Below are 21,256 nucleotides of genomic sequence, written 5' to 3' on the forward strand. Positions count from 1 at the left end.
CAGAAGCAGATTGGGTTTCCTCTGCTGCTAAATCGCTGTGTTGGCTTCAGCTAGTTCTGTTTTCTTCTTCATTTTTTTTCAAGCAACAACCCCCCGACGAACAGCTTCTCGCTGGAAGCTTGGCTGGGGTGGCCACGTTGTGCAATGGAGACCATCTTCCAGCTGTAAACAACATCATTTATTTAGTTAGACAGGCTTTGCCTCAGTGTTACTAGGGGTCAAAAGCTGGTTGTCACCCTGAGAGCAGCGGTGGCAGCACCTTGTCCTGGGAGCCCCGGAGAAAGGGGAAACATGCCCTGCTCACCCCATCTGGCTGCTCACGTCTGGGGCCACGTCGAAGGTTTTGGTGGGTGAATCTTTGTTTTCTGTATTTCTGGCTCAACTGGGACTGCTCCTTTGAGGGTGTCCCGCTACTGGGATCTCCACGGCTCCTTTTACCTCCTACTGCAGCACAGCTATGAATATCCATTGCTCCAGGGCTTTGCCTTCACATCCCTGTGAAGGAGACGGGTTTCTGCTGGTCCCTGTGCAGGATGAGCGAGCTTCTCTGTGTCTGCTTGGAATGGTCTCGCCTCTAGCTGAAGTTTTGTAGCTCAGGCTTAAGAAGATGGATCGCTTGCACTGGTGTCCTTTTTATTCTACCCAGGCTTTGTTCCTGGTTGTAATCCCAGCAGTGGTGCCATGTTCTAGCCCTTATCGAAGCCCAGTGCTCTCTCTAACTCTCCTTGATTTCATATTGCAAATTTTCAGAGACCAAAAGCACGCAGCTCTTAGAGCTCATCATTGCCAGATGTTGCTTAACTGGACTAAAACATAATGGTGAAACAGGACCACACAGCTGCAGAGTGTAGGCCCAGGGCAGCCCAGAAGTATCAAAATGGCCAGTGTTTTTACACTTTGTCATGGGTTTGGCAGCTCCAGCTGCTCCCTGTAATGACTCCATGACGTGGCAGGGGTCGGCTGGTGGCTGTGGCTGCTGCCCGGGCCACGCTGGCTGGTGGCAGCTGCCCATGGGGTGGGAGTGATGCAGCGGTGCCATCGCCCAACACCCCGGAGAGCTGAGCCTTCACAGGGGACTGAGGGTTGATCCAAGACAATGGTCGCAAGTGGTGTGTCCTGTGTGCGCTGCACTGCCCGCTGCTCCTGCATTGCCTGCCTACCTTCGGCTGCCTGAGCACCATCACCATCAACACTGCCACCAGCAGCAGCTGGCACCGCTACTGCATTGGGTGTGCAGAGAGAAGGTAAAGACATGGCGTCCCTGCCCAGGGCAGGGGGTTGGAACGAGGTGATCTTTTAAGGTCCTTTCCAACCTGAACCATTCTATGATTCTGTGGTCCTTGAGAAGAACAACCACGTGGTTTTTCCCTCTGGCTACTGTTTTTAACTAATACTTTCTCACTACGGTGCATTGAATTATAAGAATTCAGCTCTTGGGCTTCTTTTCCAGGCCCAGCTCTTTGTGCTCCACGTGCAGGGATTTTGGATGTCCCGCTCCATCTGCGAGGAGGGTTCTCTGGAGTGCATCGTGTGTTTTAGCTGAGGTGGCTCATCCTTCCGGCTTCAATGGAAAGACTGAGCCATTGCAGGTCTTCCGTTGAAATGTATTCCACCCATGATCGTGTTTTGTCTTTTCCTCAGTCACTGATTTATCTGACATTTGGGATTTATAGCCCAGCACACCCACTTCAGAAATTGTTTGTAGCTGATGTCAGGAGCCTTGCCTAATACACTAGATTTTAAGGAGCTGTATTCTCTTTACAGGATCAAGGTCTGATACAAGCAGTCCAAACATCTACTTTGGCGTGGTCTTGCAGGTCTAATGAGTTAAAGGAGCAAGGTTTGCTTTCTTTAAACTTTCTGGTGGGCAAAGGTGGGGTGAGCAGAATCACTTAGTAGCTTTGTTGGTTAAAAGGTGGATTAAATGAGTTGGAATACCCAAGTATCAGGAATAGTCTGACTTCCCCAAAGATTTTTCTAGCTGATGAGCTCTTCTGCATGGGTATCTCAGCATTTTTGGTACATAAGGGAAATTCCTGACAAAACCACGTAAAAAGTGGGAAATGATGCTTGCAGTGAGTATAGTTCAAAACAGCAAAGGAAGGAAGATTTTTATTTTTAAAGGATCTCTAGAAAGAGACCCCCTGGGTACTCTGTAGCTCTATAAAACTGGCCACGGAATCCTTGCTCTTCCTAAAAAAATCACTTTGAGACCCTAAAAAGAAATGTGAAGTATGTTCCCACATCCTTTAAAAGCTGGGTTATATACACATATATTGACACTAATAAAGCAGAAGTTAGACAAGAGGGAGCTCTCTTCCAGAAGGGAAGCTCTCTTCCATCAATGCCTTGACTTCAGCTGCTCATCGCAGCAACTGGGCTGGGAGCAGTGAGCAGGAGGAAATTACCTGTGATGGAAAGTTGTTCTTCATGAAAGCTGAAGGTGGGTTCCCATTGCCATGTGGCTGAGATACTGAGATGCTGTGCTCCGGCCGTAGCAGCGGCAGCGGGGTTTAGGTTCTGTGCCCGCTGTGGGCAAGCCCCAGCACCTGGTGGTTTCTCTGCACGTGGGGCCATGCCTGGAAGCTGTGGAGCATGGTAGAAGGGAGCTCCAGCCGAGCCCCACTGCCCTCGGCAGTGCCGTCCTCGGCTACATGTGCGGCATGTTTTCAAAATCACTAATGTGCTTGTTTTCTTTACTACTTTTAGTAACTTGTAAAGTGCTTAGAGCCAATTATTTGAACAAACAATGTCATGGAGGATAATCTCAGTCTTGGCACTGCAATCAGCTGGACACAAACATCTCATAAAGGAAATGCTTTGGAAAAGTTTTCTGCATGGTGGAGGTGGAAAGGGCGTCCCTCTTCCCTCCGACATGCTCCAGACGCTGAACTGCTTCAAAAACTGACTTCTTCCAGCGGATGAAGTGTCTGGAAGTGTTCATCCCTGGAGGTGTTCAAGGCCAGGCTGGACGGGGCAACTTGGTCTAGCGGGAGGTGTCCCTTCCCAGGGCAGGGGGTGGCACTGGGTGGGCTTTAAGGTCCTTTACAACCCAAACCATTCTGTGATTCTATGAATGGGACCAGAGCTCTCTGATGCCATATTCCGGCAGGTCCTGGCTGGGTGGCCCTGGTGTCCGCCGCTGTGCTGCAGCTGAGCGGAAAAGCAGGGCTTCCCCCAGGCCTGCTCAGTGCTTCCAGATGAGATCGCGGCTCCAGGAGGGAAAGGGAAACACCGACACTTCCCTTTAAAAATGCTAGCAGTTCTCCCTCCTGGCCCAAACCCCGGGTTTGCAGACACTCGCTCTCAGCACTGGTTGTGCCTGAGGGGTACACGAGAGCCCGCAGGAGCCAGCGGGACTTGCTGCCTCGGCCACCGATGGTCACAACTGCTCCCTTCCCTGCGGACCCACACGGCTGTGAGAGCGCAGCATTCTCTGCAAGAGTGCTCAGGGGCTGGGGAAGGACGACGTAGATACTCCAGTCTCTCTTGCAAGACCGAGTAATTAATCCCTAAGGAACCCCTTAGACAAACAAGTGTGGGAAGGAGGAATGCATATAAAAGCTTACGGAGTGCTGGGTGAGCCCGGCTGCAGGCGGGATGATGTCGGGGAGCGGGTGCAGAGGGCTGTCGTTCATCCAGCCCGATGGGAATCTTGGCTCCCCAGTACCTGGCTCTTGCCGCCAGACCAGCAGCAGGGACTTGGGGCATCCCGCTGTGAACCAGCACCCAGGCATCAGAGCCGCACCGTTGGGGTATGCAGCCTGGGGAGCACTTCTGCGAGAGATTCCCCCCCCCCCCCTTGCTTTCTCCAAAAGAAAGAAACCAAGCCCATAAATACAGTCTGTGTCTGGATCCCACATTGCTCTGAGGATTTGGCAGGCTGGCGAGGTTTAACCTCAAGAGCTGGCTCTGACAAGTCTGCTGGCGCGGTCGGATATGCTGCCTGTTCGGAATATTCCATCCCTGACAGCAGCGCTTCCCTGCAAAAAGCAAGACCTAGGACTTGGAGTGCATGAATCCTTTTTTTTTTTTTTTCTTTATTTGCACAATTGACCAGAAGTTGCTACTTGAATTGTGTGGTTTTGTGTGGGTGGTATTTTTGGGTTTGGTTTGGTTTTGTTTTTTAAACACTTCCAGTGACCTCTTTAGGTGCCTGGGCTTGAGGACGGAAAGCTAAGCCTGAGTGTTGCGTGTGAACACGCAGCAAAATGTCTTGCTTCTCTTGAATTGTGATTTTTTATTTTTTTCTTGGTAAAAAAGACATGCATAAAATCCTTCCCCCATTCCTCGCCCCAGGAAGCACGAACTCCTCGCCATTTAACATCAACCAGGTCTTCTGGTGGTGAAAACTCCCAGCTTTTGTAACTTTGCAGCCAGGTGAACAGCAAAAAGCCTGAAGACTCTGCCCCTGCGCTGAGCTGTGTGCCGGACCCCAACCCAGCACATCCAGGTGCTGGATTTACCAGTGGGGCTGTGGACCTGGACAAACATGTCCTGCGAGCTCAGCGGACATTAGCTACGTGGCACGAGGTTGGCTCGTGCGGGGACAGCTTGGGCATCCGTGTCGGCTGTACCTTCTGTTTCCCAGCCATTGGTGTGGCGGCAACACGCAGAGAGAGCGGGAGGAAGAATGAACTAGCGGGGGAAATAGAAGGGGGGAAGGGTTTTGCACATTGACTAAATAGAGCTTTGGGGGGAGAACCTGGGATGAGGTAAGGGATCTGATGCATTGAGCGCTGGCAGGGGGAAGAACAGGAGCAGGAACTTGGCAAAGGGCAGCCCGAGGTGTGACCCCACCGCACCCGGCCTGTTGCTTGTCTGCGGAGAGGGATGAACCCAGCACAAAGTTTCGAACCGAACAGAACAGACACAGTCAGTCTCTGTGAGGGTCAGAAGAGCATCTGGGAAGGAAAAACTTGTATTTAAATCTAAACAGATCGTGTTTGTTATCTTTGCAAATTAAACATTCTCATGCGTTTGACTTTTTCCCCTGCTTACAAGGCACGCTGGATATCTGATGAAGGATGGGGCAAGATCTTTCACCGGTCACTTGTGTGCAAAGGAACTAGCAGCGAGAATTCCTGGCCGAGGGTGTCCTGTCACATACTGTTAGTAAAAAATTGAGTGATTATGGGTCAGAGGGAGTGCTGACACCTCAGGTCACTCACCTGACTCTGCCAGACCCGAGGCAGGGCACGTACGGGAGGGGGTTGGTGGCAAAAGGGGCATTTCTTCTCCTTTGCAGTAGGACGCGTGTCCTCTGCCCTTACACGTCCTCCCGTGTGCTCCTACTGCTTGGTAGGTGTTGGGTTTGACGAAGGGACAGTTCTTGCAGCATCTCTCTAGAAGGTGCATCCTCTGTTTAAGGCCTCTTGAACAAAACAACAGCTCTCCTGGTAGCGACTGTGTGCGGGAACTGAGTGCAAATCTTCATCTTAAAGCTTTTGGGTTAAGTCTTGACTTCTTCTGCCCCTGATCTATGATGGATGTCACTGTTCCCTTTACAAATTTCCTTTATTTTTTGTTAAGTAATGCAAATTTCAGTGGTTCCAGGCCGTCTCCCCTCCTTCTCTGCCTTTTCCGTGACAACCTCAAATCAGGGTGGGGAGGAATAAGTGGGAAAAGGAAGAGTTGCCCTAAAATCCAACGAAACATGTATGGAACTGGCTGAGTGGGGGCATTAGGGAGGTTCATATATATCTCAAGGTAACGAGGATGTTCTGACACGTGTGTTGTGTCACCTTGGCTGTGGGACAAGATGGGGTCTCCCATCCTGTGCGGTGATGTGGTATTACCCTCCCTCAAGACACCTGTGATGTTTGGGTCTGTTCTGTGTTGCCTGTTCTCAGCATGTCACTTGGTTGAGCTATTTAAGATTTCTTTCCCTTCCAGTGTTTGCCCCAGGCACTGTGCGTGCTCGCAGCCTGACAGCGCTGACCCCTGACTGCTTTGTCGTCGTGAAGCAGTAAATCAGCTCCAGTGTGTGATAAATAAAAATGCTGTGTGGGATTTCCCTTCTTTAAATAACCCGCTCTCCTTTTGCACAGAAAATACCAGGAGCTGGACTGTAATTATGAGGCAGATAAAGCCAAAAGCTGGCGAGGACTCCTCTCCCTGCCTCGACAAGCAGTGCTCCCCTCCAGGGGATGTACATGAGTTTGCTGATGAGCTTTTCCAGCGCTCTCTGCAGCTCTTTCTGGGCCCAAGGCAGGTGAGTTTGCTCTCCACAGCCTGCTCAGCCCTTGGTTCCTCTGAAGGTGCTGGTAAAAGGCTGTTTTCCCCGTTTCATCTCGCTTCTGGGTCACCTTGCTGTAGGCAGAGCTGTTTTTAGAGCCTGTGCTGCCGTTGCCTGTGGTGTGCTGTGCAGTCCCCAAGCAAGGGCAGGCACCGGGGATCCCCCAAGCTGGCACAGCTGGGTCCCAGCGCTGCAAGGCTGCGCTGGTGTCCAAAGAATGGGACGAGCTTTGGTCCAGCCCCGGCTGGTGGTGGACAGCCAGCCAGCAGCACCTGGCTGGGGCAAAGGGACATGTCCCTAGTGGGGACTGCTGTGGTGGCTCTCCATCTGTCACCGTGCAGCCGTGCCTGGGGAGCACCACCTGCATGTCCCCAGTAGATGGGCTGCTGCTGCAGAGGAGATCACACTCAGGGCAAAGTGGGGGGCTGGCGGATGCTTACTTTCCCCCAGTGCTTATCCTCCAGCAGCCCTCTTGCAGGTCCTTCCAGGGCGAGGAGGCTGGGACCAGGCGGAACGTGTGGCGCGAGGAAGCGGCAGATGTAAAAACCCCGTTTTGTGTCAACGCAGCTGTGCCCGTCCACTCTGCGCTACCCCAGCAGCCCTGGAACCAAGCCTGCCCTCTGCCACAGGGATTTGTCCTGCTGCCCTCCGTTCCAGCCTGGGCAGTGGCTTTCCCGTCCTGCTCTCTGGGAGACAGGACCACCCCCCTGCCACGGGCAGTGCCCGGTGTGAATGCTGTGATGTTCCTCCGCCTTCTATCCCTGCGTGTTCATGCCGCGGCCGGCTCTGCCAGGACTGACAGCCTGTTCCGTTCCCAAATGGGTCAGCGAGTGCTGGGACTCCACAGAGCCCGTGGAAACCCTCTGCCTTTGGAGGGCCTGAATCTGTGCTCGCACGTGTTGGGAGGCGAAGGGGGGTTGTGTGTGTGTATATCCTCCTGGCCCAAGAGCTACAGTAGAAATCAGCAGAGATGTTTGTGTGAATAATTTCCGTTTTCTTTCCGTTTAATTTCCGTTTCCGTTTTCTTTCTTTCTTTCTTTCTTTCTTTCTTTCTTTCTTTCTTTCTTTCTTTCTTTCTTTCTTTCTTTCTTTCTTTCTTTCTTTCTTTCTTTCTTTCTTTCTTTCTTTCTTTCTTTCTTTCTTTCTTTCCTTCTTTCCTTCTTTCCTTCTTTCCTTCTTTCCTTCTTTCTTTCTTTCCTTCTTTCTTTCCTTCTTTCTTTCCTTCTTTCTTTCCTTCTTTCTTTCCTTCTTTCTTTCCTTCTTTCCTTCTTTCCTTCTTTCTTTCCTTCTTTCTTTCTTTCCTTCTTTCTTTCTTTCCTTCTTTCTTTCTTTCCTTCTTTCTTTCTTTCCTTCTTTCTTTCTTTCTTTTTCTTTCCTTTTTTTTTTTTCGTTGTCTTGCTCCTCTCTCCTGATTTACTGCATGTGCTCACGTGGCCTTGGAAAGGGGGGGGTCTCAAACTGCTCTGCTTCCAAGAGGAAAAGAAGCTGGCAGGCGTTCGTATTTCAGTTCTCGAGTTATGTAGGTTAAAGTCTCCCAGCGGGAAAACGGAAGATATGAGAGAGCAGATTGCTGGTGGTCACACTCGCTAGAAGGAAAGCAGAAAAAAGGAGCACATAATTCTAGAGCTACATCCAGACGAATGTGAGGTTCGAGAGGTATGTTTTCTATCTGCTGTTAGAACTTAAATTCCATTGATTAGATTCAGTTTGTGATAAAATGCCTCGTTGTGTCCTAAGTAATAGTAGGAATGACTAGTTCAGAAGCGGATCCTAATCCACCAGATGTTCGTGTGCAGAAAAGGGAGCGTGTTTGTCAATGAAACCTTGTTTTCAGTGATGTAGCTAAAATTAATTACGGTATGATCTCTCTATTAGCAGTAAGTCAAATCTAAAATGACTAGTTCTGAGATTTCAGTTCTGGTAGGTTAAAGCGAGGGGCTCAGGACAGAAGAGTGAAGGGTGAAATGGGGCTGCAGACCCTCTCCTGAATCTCCTGACTTTAAATACTGGCACTCTGCAAAAATGTCCGTTAATATTCTCCTATTGAATTTTCATTGATGAGACAATCAAATTAAAATTAAATTTCTGTCTCTATATGTAAAGTAGCATATTGCATATTTTGCATTGAGCAAATGATAAGCTTTGGTACACTAAACTGTTAATATAGAAAAATACATTCGAAATGATCAGTTGTCTTCTGTTAAATGAGAGATCATTACCCAGGTCTGTTGTCTTGTCTTGATGAAAATTACTGGTGTTTTTCAGGGCCCTTGAGAATTCTTAAATGCCTGACTGGTCGTATAAGGACTTAATTAAAAAGGAGTTATCTTCCTAGTATGTAAAATAAAATATTTGGGTACGATATCTATCTTCTCCGTTGACTACAGAGCCGTGCAGTTTGAAAAATGCCCTGCTTAGAGTGCAGCCATGAGCTGTTGAACTGGAACAAAGACGGTCAATTAACTCTGCCGTTTCAGCTGTTCTGTAGCTACGTTTTCCCCTACTGAAGCCCAGTCCTGATCTTTCTAACTGAACAGCAAACGCTGCCGTCAAACCCAGCGCCTGCGAGGACTGAGTGCTTGGCTGTCTATTGCTTGTATCTGCGGTGAGAATGTTTCATTTCTGATTAAAAGCCGTCATGAGGGCAGGAGGTGCAGATTTGCTTTGAGAAGGACTCTGACAGTAAATGACATTTTGCAAAGACCCTTCAGTGTCTTTGTATCCGGCCCTGTGAATTAGAAAAATCTTGCTTTCCTCTTAGCCTTGTGAAAAAGCTGCTTTCATGCCTGTGAAGTCCCAGGAGACCCTCAGGCGTGAAGTACCTGATCCCCGCTGGCGAGTGCTACCTCTCTACGTTATTTTAATGGCACAGAGTGATGGAAATAGTATTAGAAAGCCGAGAAAAGGATCACGAGGAGCTTCGGTGCTGCCTTTGGTCACAAAAGTTGCCGAAGTACCTCCAGCTCCTGAGTCAATAATCTTTCTGCTCTGCTGGCCACAGAAAATATCATCTGTAATCACAGATAAAACCCAGCTGCTCGCTTCCCTGCCAGGCTAATTAAGAAGTGCTGTGACCTCCCTAGAGCTACTTGTGTCCTGTGAGTGGGACGGAGGAAGGGAGTCCAGCAGGGTTGCCTGGTATTTCAGCACTCAGCGTACAGACATAATTTTAAATGGGTTTTATTTTATTGTGACTCTGTGATTCCAGACGGCCGCAGAGCATGTCTAACACGCAGTTTCTGATCGACAGGTGAGCGACGTGATAGAAAAGTGCTGCTAGCACATGAATTTCCTGCAGAACCTCCCTTTCCACCAGCACCAACATGCAGAGCAACTGCTCCCTGGTCATCACCACCAGAGAAACTCTCCAAGTCCTCTTTACAGCAGAAACAAACTCATCGGCTGCGTTGCGCTTGCCCCCTCCCTGCCCGCTTTCCTCCTCAGATTATCAGTTTTCTCTAATTCCAGCACTCTTCTCCGTGGTTTTTGTTCTGGGGTTGGTTGGCAACAGCGTGGTGGTTGTGGTGCTTTGTCGGTACAGTGGCCCCAAAACAGTGGCTAGTATCTACATTTTCAACCTGGCCATGGCGGATTTGCTGTGCCTCGCCACCCTTCCCTTCTGGGCTACCTACTACGCGCAGGGGTACAACTGGCTCTTTGGGTCTCTCATGTGCAAGATCTCCAGTTCTGTCCTGTGCCTGAACATGTTCGCAAGCATATTTTTCATTACATGCATGGGCATGGACCGGTACCACGCTATTGTCCATCCTATTCGCTCTCAAAGAAGAACTCCACGACAAGCTTATTTTATCGCATTGGTTGTGTGGGGCCTTGCCTGTTTGTCCTCCCTCCCAACCTTTTATTTCCGTGACACTCACTACATTGAAAGCTTGGGAGTCAATGCTTGCATTATGGCCTTTCCTCATGAGAATTACGCAAAATGGTCCGTGGCAACAGCCTTCCTGAAAAATGCACTTGGCTTCTTCATCCCCTTGACGGTGATCACCACGTGCTACATCTGGATCAGGAGGCACCTGCTCAAAGCACAGGAGTTTGGGAAAAACAAGCAGAAGAGGGACAAAGTCCTAAAGCTGGTGGCTGCTGTTGTTGTGGCCTTCTTTATTTCCTGGCTCCCATTCCACATTTTAACGTTTTTGGATGCCTTGGCTCACATGAACATCATTAACAACTGTGACGTGACGGGGATCATCGACACGGCGCTGCCGTTTGCCATCTGCATGGCATTTGCCAACAGCTGCACCAACCCGTTGCTGTACTGCTTTATTGGCAACCAGTTCCAGGAGAAGCTCCATCGCCTGTTTAAGCGACGGGTTTACCAGTTCAACAGCCATCGAGAGAGCTCTTCTTTGAGGAAAGGGAGCTGCTTCAGAGATGCTGAGACCCCCGCGGGCAGGGAAGAGGGGCCTGAGTCCTTGCTGTAGGCACTCGGGCATGATGCGGGGGGACATCAGGGCAGCTGGCTGTCCCTGCAGCGGTGACACTCCTCTCTTCTGTTGCCTTTGGGTTTTGCCCATTTTCACTCAGCAGCTGTTTGAAGGAGAACCTGTTTTTCTCATACATGGGGTTTTATTCTTCCTCCTTTTCCACAATGAGCGTTCAAGTTTTACACGGCGGGAACATTCTGACAAATAAATATATTGATGGCATTTTAAATACTGGCCTGTGCATGGCTGGGATGAGGCGAATGTTTAGTGTAACACAAAAGGACAAAATATACCAAAGGAGCATTGCCTGACAGCTATAATTGTGTAGGTGCTGAGTATTATACCCTCAGCTGGTTTTCTGAAAGGGATTCTCACTAGAGAATGTGTAGATAAAGCAGTGCAGATAATTCTGTACCCATCTGTAAGAAAATATTTTGACCTTTATTTTATATATATATTATTTTTTAAAAAATATATGGCTGGAGGTGTTGTGTATAAAGTGCATCAAATACACCTGCTTGCTTAGGCAGGGATCCTGAGAAGAGGCGGAGACAACGGTTCTGCAAACTGCGGGAGACAGGAGAGGATTCTTGGGGGGAAGTACAACCACATGCACGTTTTTGCACCTTTCTCGTAGCAGGTAACGGGGTCGCAGGCCAGATGGGGCCTTTGCTTTGATTCAGCATGGTCACTTTTGGCAGTAGTGGCCCAGGAACTGAACATGCTGCGTCCCACTGCTACGTGGGCATGCCGAGTCCCTCGCGCTCTCCAGCAACCTTCGGGGAAAGGACTTGCTGGTCCTCTGGACTTTTTGCATTTTAAATGTCGATTACTGCTGTAGCTTTGGGGTACTGTGTACAGAAAGCCTAAGTGACTCTGTCTTGACACGCAGAAGGAAAACCATGGTGTGACTCCTAAGGCTTAGCCACATCTCAGTGTGGGCATTTACTCATTTGTTAATAAAAGAAAGGGGGCAGGGGGAAAAGTATTTGGCAAATACCAATTCTATTTTGAGGTCGCTTTTGATGATTATTTGAAATTTTCTTTTGCTGGAGAGATACTGGTCCTTCTGGACCCTTCAGAAAGGATCATGTTTGACAGGCTCAGTCTAAAAGGGGGATGTGTTGGCACCTTGTTCAAGGGCCAGCAGGTCGTCCTCAGGCTGGGTGACCCGGGGCGGCTGAAAGATCGTTACCTTCAGGGAATTCTCTCTGACAAGTTACTCTTAAGGCTCGCATTAGCAGTTTTGGGTCCGTGGGTCAGAAATTACAGCTGCCTGTTGGGAAGCCAGGAGGCTGGGCTCCCTCGGGTCCCAGCACTGGCTGGTGCCTGGAGGCCATGGGGACCTGGCCGAGGAGCTGTCCTTCGCCGTTTGGGTCAGGGTAAGGTTCTTCGCTGGTGTCTGTGAAAATGGGATTATGTGCCAGTCTCAGAATGATGCGAGATGAAACGTTTGTGCAGAACTTGGCAAAACGGGGGCTTGACCACAAATAACCCCTTCTCCCTGCCCCTGGTCTGGCATTCTGTGACGAGGTGCGTAGCTGGAGAGGTGCTTGCCCCAGAAAGTGGAAGAGCCGCTAACGCGTCTCCCCTGGAATGTTTTTGTTGAAAATGTTCCGAGGAGCTAATAGTATCTGGGGCGTCCGATATTTTTGGAAGGACAAACTGTTAATTGCTTAGCAATGAGCACAACAGCGCAGTCATGCTCCAGCAAAACAAAGCATCGTACAAAGAAAATTACCGGGTGTTCAAAGTCGCGGGCTCAGAGGAGTAATAAGAGGTTGTGGAGCCTTTTTACTTTTGCTGCAATACAGGTCAGCAATAAACACAGCCCGGCCATTAATTGGCATCTTATTAGTCTCAAACCAGAAGCTAAACTACACCGTCTGACCCCAGCAGTGCCCGTGCCTCAGCTCTTCCCATCCGGAGTGTGCCCACAGGCTGCACGGTTTCTACGTGTCAGTTTGGACCTGCTCAAAAAGAACGGTTTTTAACAAGTGTCGTGCCTGCTGTGCAGAGCTGGGCAGAGAGGGAAATACTACAGGAATCTGAAATCCAGCTCCGGTTGCCTTTACACCTGCGGGGGGCTAGAGACAGTTGAGGACAAAGATTTCCCCAGGAGACCAGCGATGCAGCGTCTCCCACTGCGGGGAGGGCGGGCATCCATGCCCACTCCCGGGGCTGAGGCACCGCACTTGGTGAAACGCTCCTAGAAACAGGGAAACAGAAAAATAGGGTAATAGGGGAGGCAAAGCTGAGGGGGGAGGAAAATTCCTTCTCTTGTAACGTAGTTTGCAAAGAGGTCTACCCGGAAGGTCGTATTCTGCAAGAGTGACAAACCAAGTGACCCCGTGCGCTCGGCAGAGTGACATTTCTATGTGCCAGATCTGCCGTGTACCTCTAATAGGCCACGAATGTGAGCAGAGTGGTTAAACAAACAGCCAAAAAACGCTGTCTGGAGAGGAACCTGAGATGGGAGTGGGGGAGGTGCTGTATCAAGGGGTTTGCTTTATTTTTAGAGCAAATTGAATAATGTTGAGCTCTATGAGTTTCTTCCATCATGCTCGAATTTCTCATGGGATTTTTCAGGGATCTTTTTAATGGAAATGTGGGTTTTTTCACAGCTTGGGTGGGTTGTCTTTATTCTTTTTTCAGGATTTTCCGCAGAAGAACGCGGACAAAATTTAAGTAGGGTTTGTTTTTTTTTCCCTTGCAAATGTAGAAGTTATTTTTTTTCCTTTCAAGAGAATATTTTGCCAAAGCTTGCAAACGATTGTGCAGTGCTACAGCCTCTCTCTGTCAGATCCCAGTCTGGTCCCCAGACTCCCACCCTGGTCCTTCGCAAGCCCTGTCTTCCCTTAGGCTCTCCTGGAATGTACCCGGGGCAGGTGCCCGCAGCCCTTTGCCGGCTGCCCGGGGCCGGGGCCCGGCTCAGGCCCTGGGGTTGTGCCCGGCAGCGATTCACCCCATCTCAGCAGGGCCAGCGGGAGCCTGCGGGGCTGCTCGGTGTCTTGCCCACTCTGCAAGCTTGGCCGGATGGGTTCAGGAGCAGCCATTGGATGGTTGGCTGGGTCTGCACCCTCCCGGCCACGGCGCAGTCGGCATCGGTGGAGGGGAAAGCCCGCTGTCAGTGGGTCTTTCCCCAGAGAGGGATGGAAGGGATGCTTTCCTACAAGGGTCTATCAGTCTCTGCCACGTTTGCACAGCAAATCCTGTTTGTGTCTTCCTGTTCTCACTGCAGTTGATTACTCTCTGCTTAAATGAATTGCAGAAAGGGTCTCAGTCCAAAGTGAGCATCCTGTGTGTGTCCCTGAGCTGACTTGAATACACAACTTCAACATATGAAGCAGAGAAAGTCACTGGCATTTATTAGCATGAGGTAGTGCTGGGTGGTGAGCTAAATGCTTTGTTTATGTAAGATATACAATAAGAAATGTTTGGTACAGCATGTTCTCCCTGAGGAATCAACACAGCCTCAGCCTCTGCTGGCACCCACTCAGCACACTTGTCCCATTCCTCAGGCTGGATTTTGGGCAGGAAAATCATCTTGCCACCCTAAGCCAACTGCCACAACTTGGCTGCTCTTCACAACACATCCCCGTGTCCTGGCTGAAGGGTGAGGAGGTGCCATGGAGCCAGTGAACTGCTCAGGTTTCCCCATGAAAATGAGGACTTCTGGATGCTTTATTTGAGGGGCCCTGGGGGGAACACGGGAAACCTGAAGCGTGGGGCTGGAGGTGGTCTGGCAGCCTTTCCTCCACGCTGGCAGACGTGCGCCTCGCGTCTCCAACCTCCTTCCCTGGGAGGAAAATGACTGCTGTTGTTGGGAAGGGCTGTTCCCTTCTGCAAGGTCATGGGATGTGCATTCCTCACGTCTGCCTGCTGCGGGATCCAGCAGGTGCAACAGAGAGGGGCTTGTTCCTCTGGCCCGTGGGCTCTGCCAGGAAGGGTTGGTGAGTCTCCTATGGCTTTGTCTTACCAGATACCTGCCTACAGAAGGAGCCCAGGGGCTGCTCTTTTCAACATGGCGTATTCTGTGGTCTGGATACAGTGGTGAGCTGCTTGCCTTGGTGGCGGAGCATCCAGTGAGGTACGTGGCTGAGAGCCGACGCTCCCCCCTGTTTGCTAGGTTTCGTTAGAATCAAAAGGAAAAAAAAAAAAACCCACCCTGGAGTAAAAATTGAGATTTGTTTATGGAAAACAGCAGGGGTGTGTGTGTGTGTGTGTTTAAAGGGAAGTAATGCCTAACTCTGTGGGATACCCAGCTGCCAGCAGCAAGCCTGTGTGCACTCACCTCGCCTAAGGAGGTTTTTGCAGACCTTCTCCCACACCCGCAGTTCCACATCAGTAATCACCACTTTGCAGTGTTGGGGTGCCCTCAGCTTCGCTGCCACTGGGAAGCAGGACTGAAGCGGGGGACGAGCCCTGGTTTCAATGGGGGCACATCCTCTGCCGGGGACAGTAAGGATGGGAACCAGGGGAGCTGATGTCTCTTCCATATGGGAAGTCCAGAGGCACCTCCCCACAGCACTCCTGTCCTTGATAACCCATAGGACAGCCACCCACCCATCCATCCACCCACCCATCCATCCACCCACCCATCCATCCACCCACCCATCCATCCACCCATCCATCCATCCATCCATCCATCCATCCATCCATCCATCCATCCATCCATCCATCCCTCCCTCCCTCCCTCCCTCCCTCCTTCTCAGTGCCCAAGCTGTAATCCTGCCTGCTTCAAATGTCAGCCCTTATGTCTGTCGAAGACCATAGATGGACCTCATTCAGCTTCCAAAACCAGCTTTTTTGGCTTTGCTGCCTGTCTGCCACTGGGAGTGTGTGGGGCAAGAAGCCAGCAGGCGATTGCACAGGCCTCGCTAAAACGTTTCTGGACCTTGGTCTTCGAGTGGAGAACCCTGGGAGAGGGAGCAAGCCAGCCTCTCTCATCGCTTCTTTCAAATGTTTACTTTCCACTTCCTCTTCAGCTGAGACAGAATCTGAATTTGATTCTGTAGGGTCCAGATGGAATTCTGTTAATCCCCAAAACATTTCACAGGGACAAAGCAGAGTAATGTGGAAGTGGATGAGGGTCACGACATTAATTTCCCTGCTGTGAGATACATCTGAATTTACCCCCTCTCCCCCGCTGACAACCAGTAGCTCTTCAGATTAAGTTTGCGAAGCTCCACGCCATGCCTGTAAGACAAGCAGTTATGGGGAAGCCAAGACCCAGTGTGAGTTTTGGCTTGAAGAATTGTAAATTTAAATATTTTATTGTTTTTACAGCAAATAAGAAAATCAACAATACCCAACCCAGTGAACTGCAACGGTGCAAATGTGACTTATCCAACACAGCCACCAGGTCAACATGACAGACAGCTAAAATGAAAGGGAGCACAAGGCTGTCTGTAGAAACTAGACTCACCTTGTGACAAATGTAAGAAGCCTTTCTAGCAGGACGGAAAATGGTATGATCATTAAACCTATTTAGACAGAGATTTATTGGGTATGTAAGACACAATTACTGTGCAGAGAATTAATGCAATGAAATGGAAAGATCTCACATTCATATAATACATCCAGAAGGAAGTAGAAGCAGCACATTATTATTGCTGTTTAAGCTTTGGTTGAACAGCGTCTTCTGCATTCCCCAGGGATGCCTCCGTGGTTGTGCTCTGAAGCCATCTGCCCACACATAGAACTGTAACATTGTCTGGGTTGGAAGGGACCTTTCGCATCATTGAGTCCAACCATCAAGCTGACACTGCCACAAGTGCCACTAACCCATGTTCCTGGGCACCACGTCTGCCCGGCTTTTAAATACCTCCAGGGCTGGCGATTCTACCGCTTCCCTGGGCAGCCTGTTCCAACGTTTGATAATCCCACAATGCAGTTCATTCATCGCGGAGAAAGTACATGCCTGTAACGGCGTTTGCTGCGCTGGAAGCATGGGGCTGAACTCTGAAATAACTTGCCTATGCCCTAAACATGCCCCTTTGTGCTTTGCTGCAAGTTGGTACGTGGGCAGCTGGCCCGTGAGCCTCGCGGGGCTGAGCTACAGCCACCCCAACGCACAGCCGCCTTCAAAAAAGAGCAAAACATCTGCATTGAGCATTAGGACAGCATCCAAACATGCGGCTCTTTCGCAACAACAGGAAAGTGAAAATCATGAATACAGCATGTGCTCAGCACGCAGCTGTGTCAGGGCAGAGTAGGAAAAGTGCAGCAACTACCACTGTCTCTGGAGGAAATGAAGCACTTCATCTCTGGTCTTAAAATCTGTTGCCTCCCAAAATCTTTGATGAGATGATGTTTATGTGGCGTGCAACTGTTCAGGGCCTTCCCTTGCAGGGGAACATGGTAGGTTTTCTTTGCGGATGCTGAGCAGCATTAATTACTCTGTAGTGTTTCACTCACTCTGGTAAGTGCTGTAAGGAGCTTTACACATAATGAAACGCATCTCATGAACCTTCCTGCTGCGAGCACCTTACCCTGCAAACACCTTCGCTGACCACGGAAGGCTTCTTCCAAAGTAAGGACAGCACAATTTGGCTCTTTATACTCATCCCTGCTGTTGTGAACTCCAGGGGTTTAGTGTGTCCTGAATTTTAATCATAAAATGTTGAATATCCTTGTTTTACTGTATTAACTGTCTCCTTTTAGATGAGTATGGTGTGCAGATTTTGTTCATCAAAGTGCCCCTGCTTCTTTGGAAGAGGATTCCTCCATGTGCAGTTCAGTACGCAGTAAGTATGTTTGACAAAGGTCTACTTAAGAATGTACTTTCAGACCCAGATGGACTCTGTAATGTAATCAACATGTTTAATAGTAAAAAGGTTTGTTTTTCTTTAAAATCTGTGGTAATAGACTGCTGCAGTTCGGAACATGTGGGCTTTTATTAGGGAAATGATACAACCCAAGGGAGTTGTTTTCAAGCACAAGTCTAGGAAAAAGTACTTTAGAGGATGATATTAAACATGCCATATTAACTGGGGAGAGCCCCGTGGACATCGCTGTCTCTCAGCCTGCAATCTGGCAGTCTCTCATCTGATTTTATTTTGATCTTCCTCTCCTGCAGGAATGCAAAGAGATCTTTCTTTCATCCACTGGGACACCCAAAAAAGGAATTACCCAGGAGAGTCAGGAATGTTTATTCCTTCACCTCTGAGTCCAGCATGAATCTGAACTACAAGACAACTAGCTGCTTTTCTAGCTACCAGCTACTTTTCTGCTGATATTCGATACTTTGCAGGTAACTCTCTCTAGGAGGAACTGGGAACACAAACAGGTAGTGAAAACAGATGGGAAAGTTCTTAATGTTGGGCTACCCTGTAGATAATGCAGCTGCAGAAGTACCCAGAGCAGACTTCATGCTGAAGGCACGAGCAGATTTTATCCGTACCCAGTCTGGGTGGAAAATCACGTTGCTGTTGATTGCTAGGACAGCACTTGGGTTATGGGTTAAGCAAGACTCTTTTAAGGCATACCATCGGGGAAAAAAATAATCTGCTGTTTGAAAAAAATGTCAGAGGTTCATGTGGAACAAACAGGGTGGATTCAGCACGAGGGTCTGTTGAAAGCCTCTGAATAATTACTGAGGAATGTTCTCAGGTTTTCCTTGGGTTGCAGAGCAGATGACAGCTCTGAGGACTTGTTCTGGTGCGTTGGGACAGGGAACCGAGCTAGATGCGGTTGGAGACACATGAAGAATTGAGAGGTTGTTTGTGGAGCTCCCTCCTACTGTGGATCCTGCCATAAATCTTTGCTGGGTTCATGTAGCCACCTGTGCCTGTCCTATAATCTGTGTCATAACATTACTGCAGGTACGCACGTTTGACCAGCTGAAAATATAACAGTAAATTCAGTAACATTTAACATCCTCCCCAAACAGCTCATAATAACGTAGCATAATGCTGGCAGTTAACATCTACTGCAGTCACGCAGGGCATTTCCTTTACCCTTGCTCCCTTTGTGTCTCCAAGCTCTTTATTTCATGAGAATACACAGAGAAAATCTGTCTTCAGCTTCATGGGGGTCTTAAACCCTCCCTGTCACTGGTTCAAGAAGAATCATAGAATCGCCTAGGTTGGAAGGGACCTTTCAGATCGTCTAGTCAAACCATCGACTGAACTCTGACAAAACCCATCACTAAACCATATCTCCAAGCACTACATCTACCCATCTTTTAAATACCTCCAGGGATGGTGCCTCAACCACTTCCCTGGGCAGCCTGTTCCAATGCTTCATAACCCTTTCAGTGTAAAAATTTTTCCTAATGTCCATCCTAAACCTCCCCTGGTGCAACTTGAGGCCGTTTCCTCTTGTCCTATCACCTGTTCCTTGGGAGAAGAGACTGACCCCCATCTCTCTAGACCCTCCTTTCAGGAGGGACAAAAGTACTCCAAAGAAGCAGTGGAGCAAAGTCAGAGGTACAGCAGGGCGCAGGGAGAGCTATGTGTTCTTCATGCAGGGACCAAAAGAAGTCCCCAACCACCTTCCTCTTCGCGGGGGTCTGTGTGACTGCCCAGAGACGCAGCCTGGTGTACATCACCTTGTGCTGGCTCTTCATTTAGTGGCTCTGCAGGCTCCAGTCTTCGTTCCCTGCCTGGCACTCTGTAAACAAATTCATCCCTTTTCTACTGATGGAGGAAATCGCTGTTCAGCCACACCATGGCAAAACACGCTTTATTTCCTCATATGATTTCATATAACAGCACATACTGCTCTAAAGGCTGAACGTGCTCGCAGGCATTTGTTTAGCACAAAGCTTATCCTGCAAAAGCACAGTGATTTTGCAATGAAGTGATTGTGCTTTCTGCGGTTGGGAAATACCGAAAGGCAAAATAAGAACCCCTGTCCTGGAGCAACTTTGCCAGAGTGCTCTCTTGCTGTAGGCAAAGCCTCGTTTCCTCATTAGCCTCTTCAAGAAAGCCAAATGCTCCAATTAAACTATTATGTGCTGGGCTCTATGTTAGATTTTTTAACATCCATAAAAGTCTCTTAAATGCTCCATGATTCATCACGGTTTTCTGCTTTTGCAGCCCACTTGGCAGCAAGGGGACACAGGAATGAAGGAGCTTTCATCCAAGGGGGAGGTGAGGCGCTGATTGCTTTTTTTGAATCTCACCTGGGAAAACCTAAACAGAGTAGAGAAAAGTGACCTTCCTATCTTCACATCCTCTTCCCTTCCGTACACTTGGGCATCTATAAGTTGGACAAAGGGACATTGTGGTGTCTTGGGCTTTTTTTTCCAGGTATAAAATACTACGCGTACCTCCTTGGAGACTGCTGTGCGGATAAAACATTGTTGGAGGCTCAGGCTGCGAGCCAAGTTACAGATACTCAGTTCTGTATTCTGAGTTACAGTGAATGCATTCCAGTTAGGAAACAACAAGCTGGTTTGCCATATTAATCTGAAATCCCTACTAAACAAAGTTCTGTAGATTTGCGAAACGATTTCTTTCACTTTTGGTTAAGTCCTTAGGTGATATAATGCTATATCAGACCTTCTCTGAAAGAAGAAAGAGGCCACCTAGTGCCGGCGTGTAGGCTGCTGCAGAAAACTGTCTGCTTGGATGGTATGAAACCATAACTTCAGAGTAATAATAATAATACTATTTGTGGGTTGGTTTTGTTTTGTTTTGTTTTGTTTTGTTTTGTTTTTAAAAGAGAGAGAGTTAGGCATTGAAAATCAAATTTAAAAAGTTCAGCATGTCTATTTTACGGGAGGATCTACTGATTGTCATAAAAAAGAGTGAGATTTGTCAGTCTTTAAGTTGCTGAAAGTCCAGCATAGCACTCAGAAGACGACCAGTTCCATTCTGGAACTGGTAACTACGGTAGCTTTGGTATCGATGCTGACACGCTTGTGAAGAGCCCCCAGAACACTGTCAAAGCTGCGTGAGAGGTGGATGGTGCTTGAGCAAATGTTCCCGAAAGGTAACGTCTGGCGCCAGGTCAGCTGCTAGGGCAGTACAGCAAATCCCTGGGGGCTGCCGGACCTCTGCCTTCCTTTATATTCGGGGGGAGAAAAGGTGCTCCAGAGCTTGTTTCATGTCTTGTAAGTCTGAAATGCCTGCTAGCATCACTTCTCTTTCTGCCTTGACTTTTAAGGGAGTTTAAAGCTACTGGTGTGATTGGAGGAGGGTCTAAAATTATGGGGTTTTGACCTAACGTCCCTTTGTCGTCCTCTGGAGATACTTTGCTTTTCAGGCATTGTCTGCACAAGGAAACTGGGCTCCTAGCTGGCTGTGCTTAATCGCACTTGGATGACTAATGCAGGTGACGCGAATAGCTCCCCAAGGCATGTATCAAGCATCTCTGTTAAATATTGGTCTTGCATGCTTTAGGTGTTCAGCCAGGCTTCCAGCGACACCCTTGCTTTCAAAGGGAGTCTACTGTATGGAGAGTTCAGGGTAATCTGGATACACTCAGCCACTCTAGGGAAATGACCGTATCCATCTGGAATCAGTCTGTCTATATAGCATGCGACAATTCCCCTGAGAGAAGAAAAAAACACCTTTCCATGTCCCTTTCTGAGCCATGGTGTTGTCCAAAAAGATAGCTGAAA

The 21,256-nt window shown here is 48.9% G+C and overlaps 2 protein-coding genes across 2 annotated transcripts in view; both read left to right on the forward strand.

Annotated features, from left to right (window-relative positions):
* The first annotated feature begins 7,755 nt into the window (after positions 1–7,755).
* Positions 7,756–10,680, forward strand: AGTR2 (angiotensin II receptor type 2). The gene is made up of 2 exons (XM_063346584.1): positions 7,756–7,894; positions 9,489–10,680. The coding sequence occupies exon 2, from the start codon at positions 9,562–9,564 to the stop codon at positions 10,678–10,680; it is 1,119 nt and encodes a 372-aa protein (XP_063202654.1). The 5' UTR covers positions 7,756–7,894; positions 9,489–9,561.
* Positions 10,681–16,011: 5,331 nt separating this feature from the next.
* The window catches only part of SLC6A14 (solute carrier family 6 member 14), a 53,226-nt gene continuing 47,981 nt past the window's right edge, over positions 16,012–21,256 (forward strand). The window contains exons 1-4 of the mRNA XM_063346583.1: positions 16,012–16,123; positions 17,350–17,432; positions 17,765–17,938; positions 19,728–19,781. Coding sequence (XP_063202653.1) covers positions 19,755–19,781 — 27 coding nt within the window. The 5' untranslated portion in view covers positions 16,012–16,123; positions 17,350–17,432; positions 17,765–17,938; positions 19,728–19,754. The remainder of the gene's footprint in view (positions 16,124–17,349; positions 17,433–17,764; positions 17,939–19,727; positions 19,782–21,256) is intronic.

This window comes from Chroicocephalus ridibundus, chromosome 9 (genome assembly GCF_963924245.1).
Source record: "Chroicocephalus ridibundus chromosome 9, bChrRid1.1, whole genome shotgun sequence".
Classification (NCBI taxonomy): domain Eukaryota; kingdom Metazoa; phylum Chordata; class Aves; order Charadriiformes; family Laridae; genus Chroicocephalus; species Chroicocephalus ridibundus.

What these genes read in the sequence shown, in the direction of transcription:
- AGTR2 (XM_063346584.1), top strand. Translation starts at nt 9,562, where the DNA reads ATGCAGAGCAACTGCTCCCTGGTCATCACCACCAGAGAAACTCTCCAA.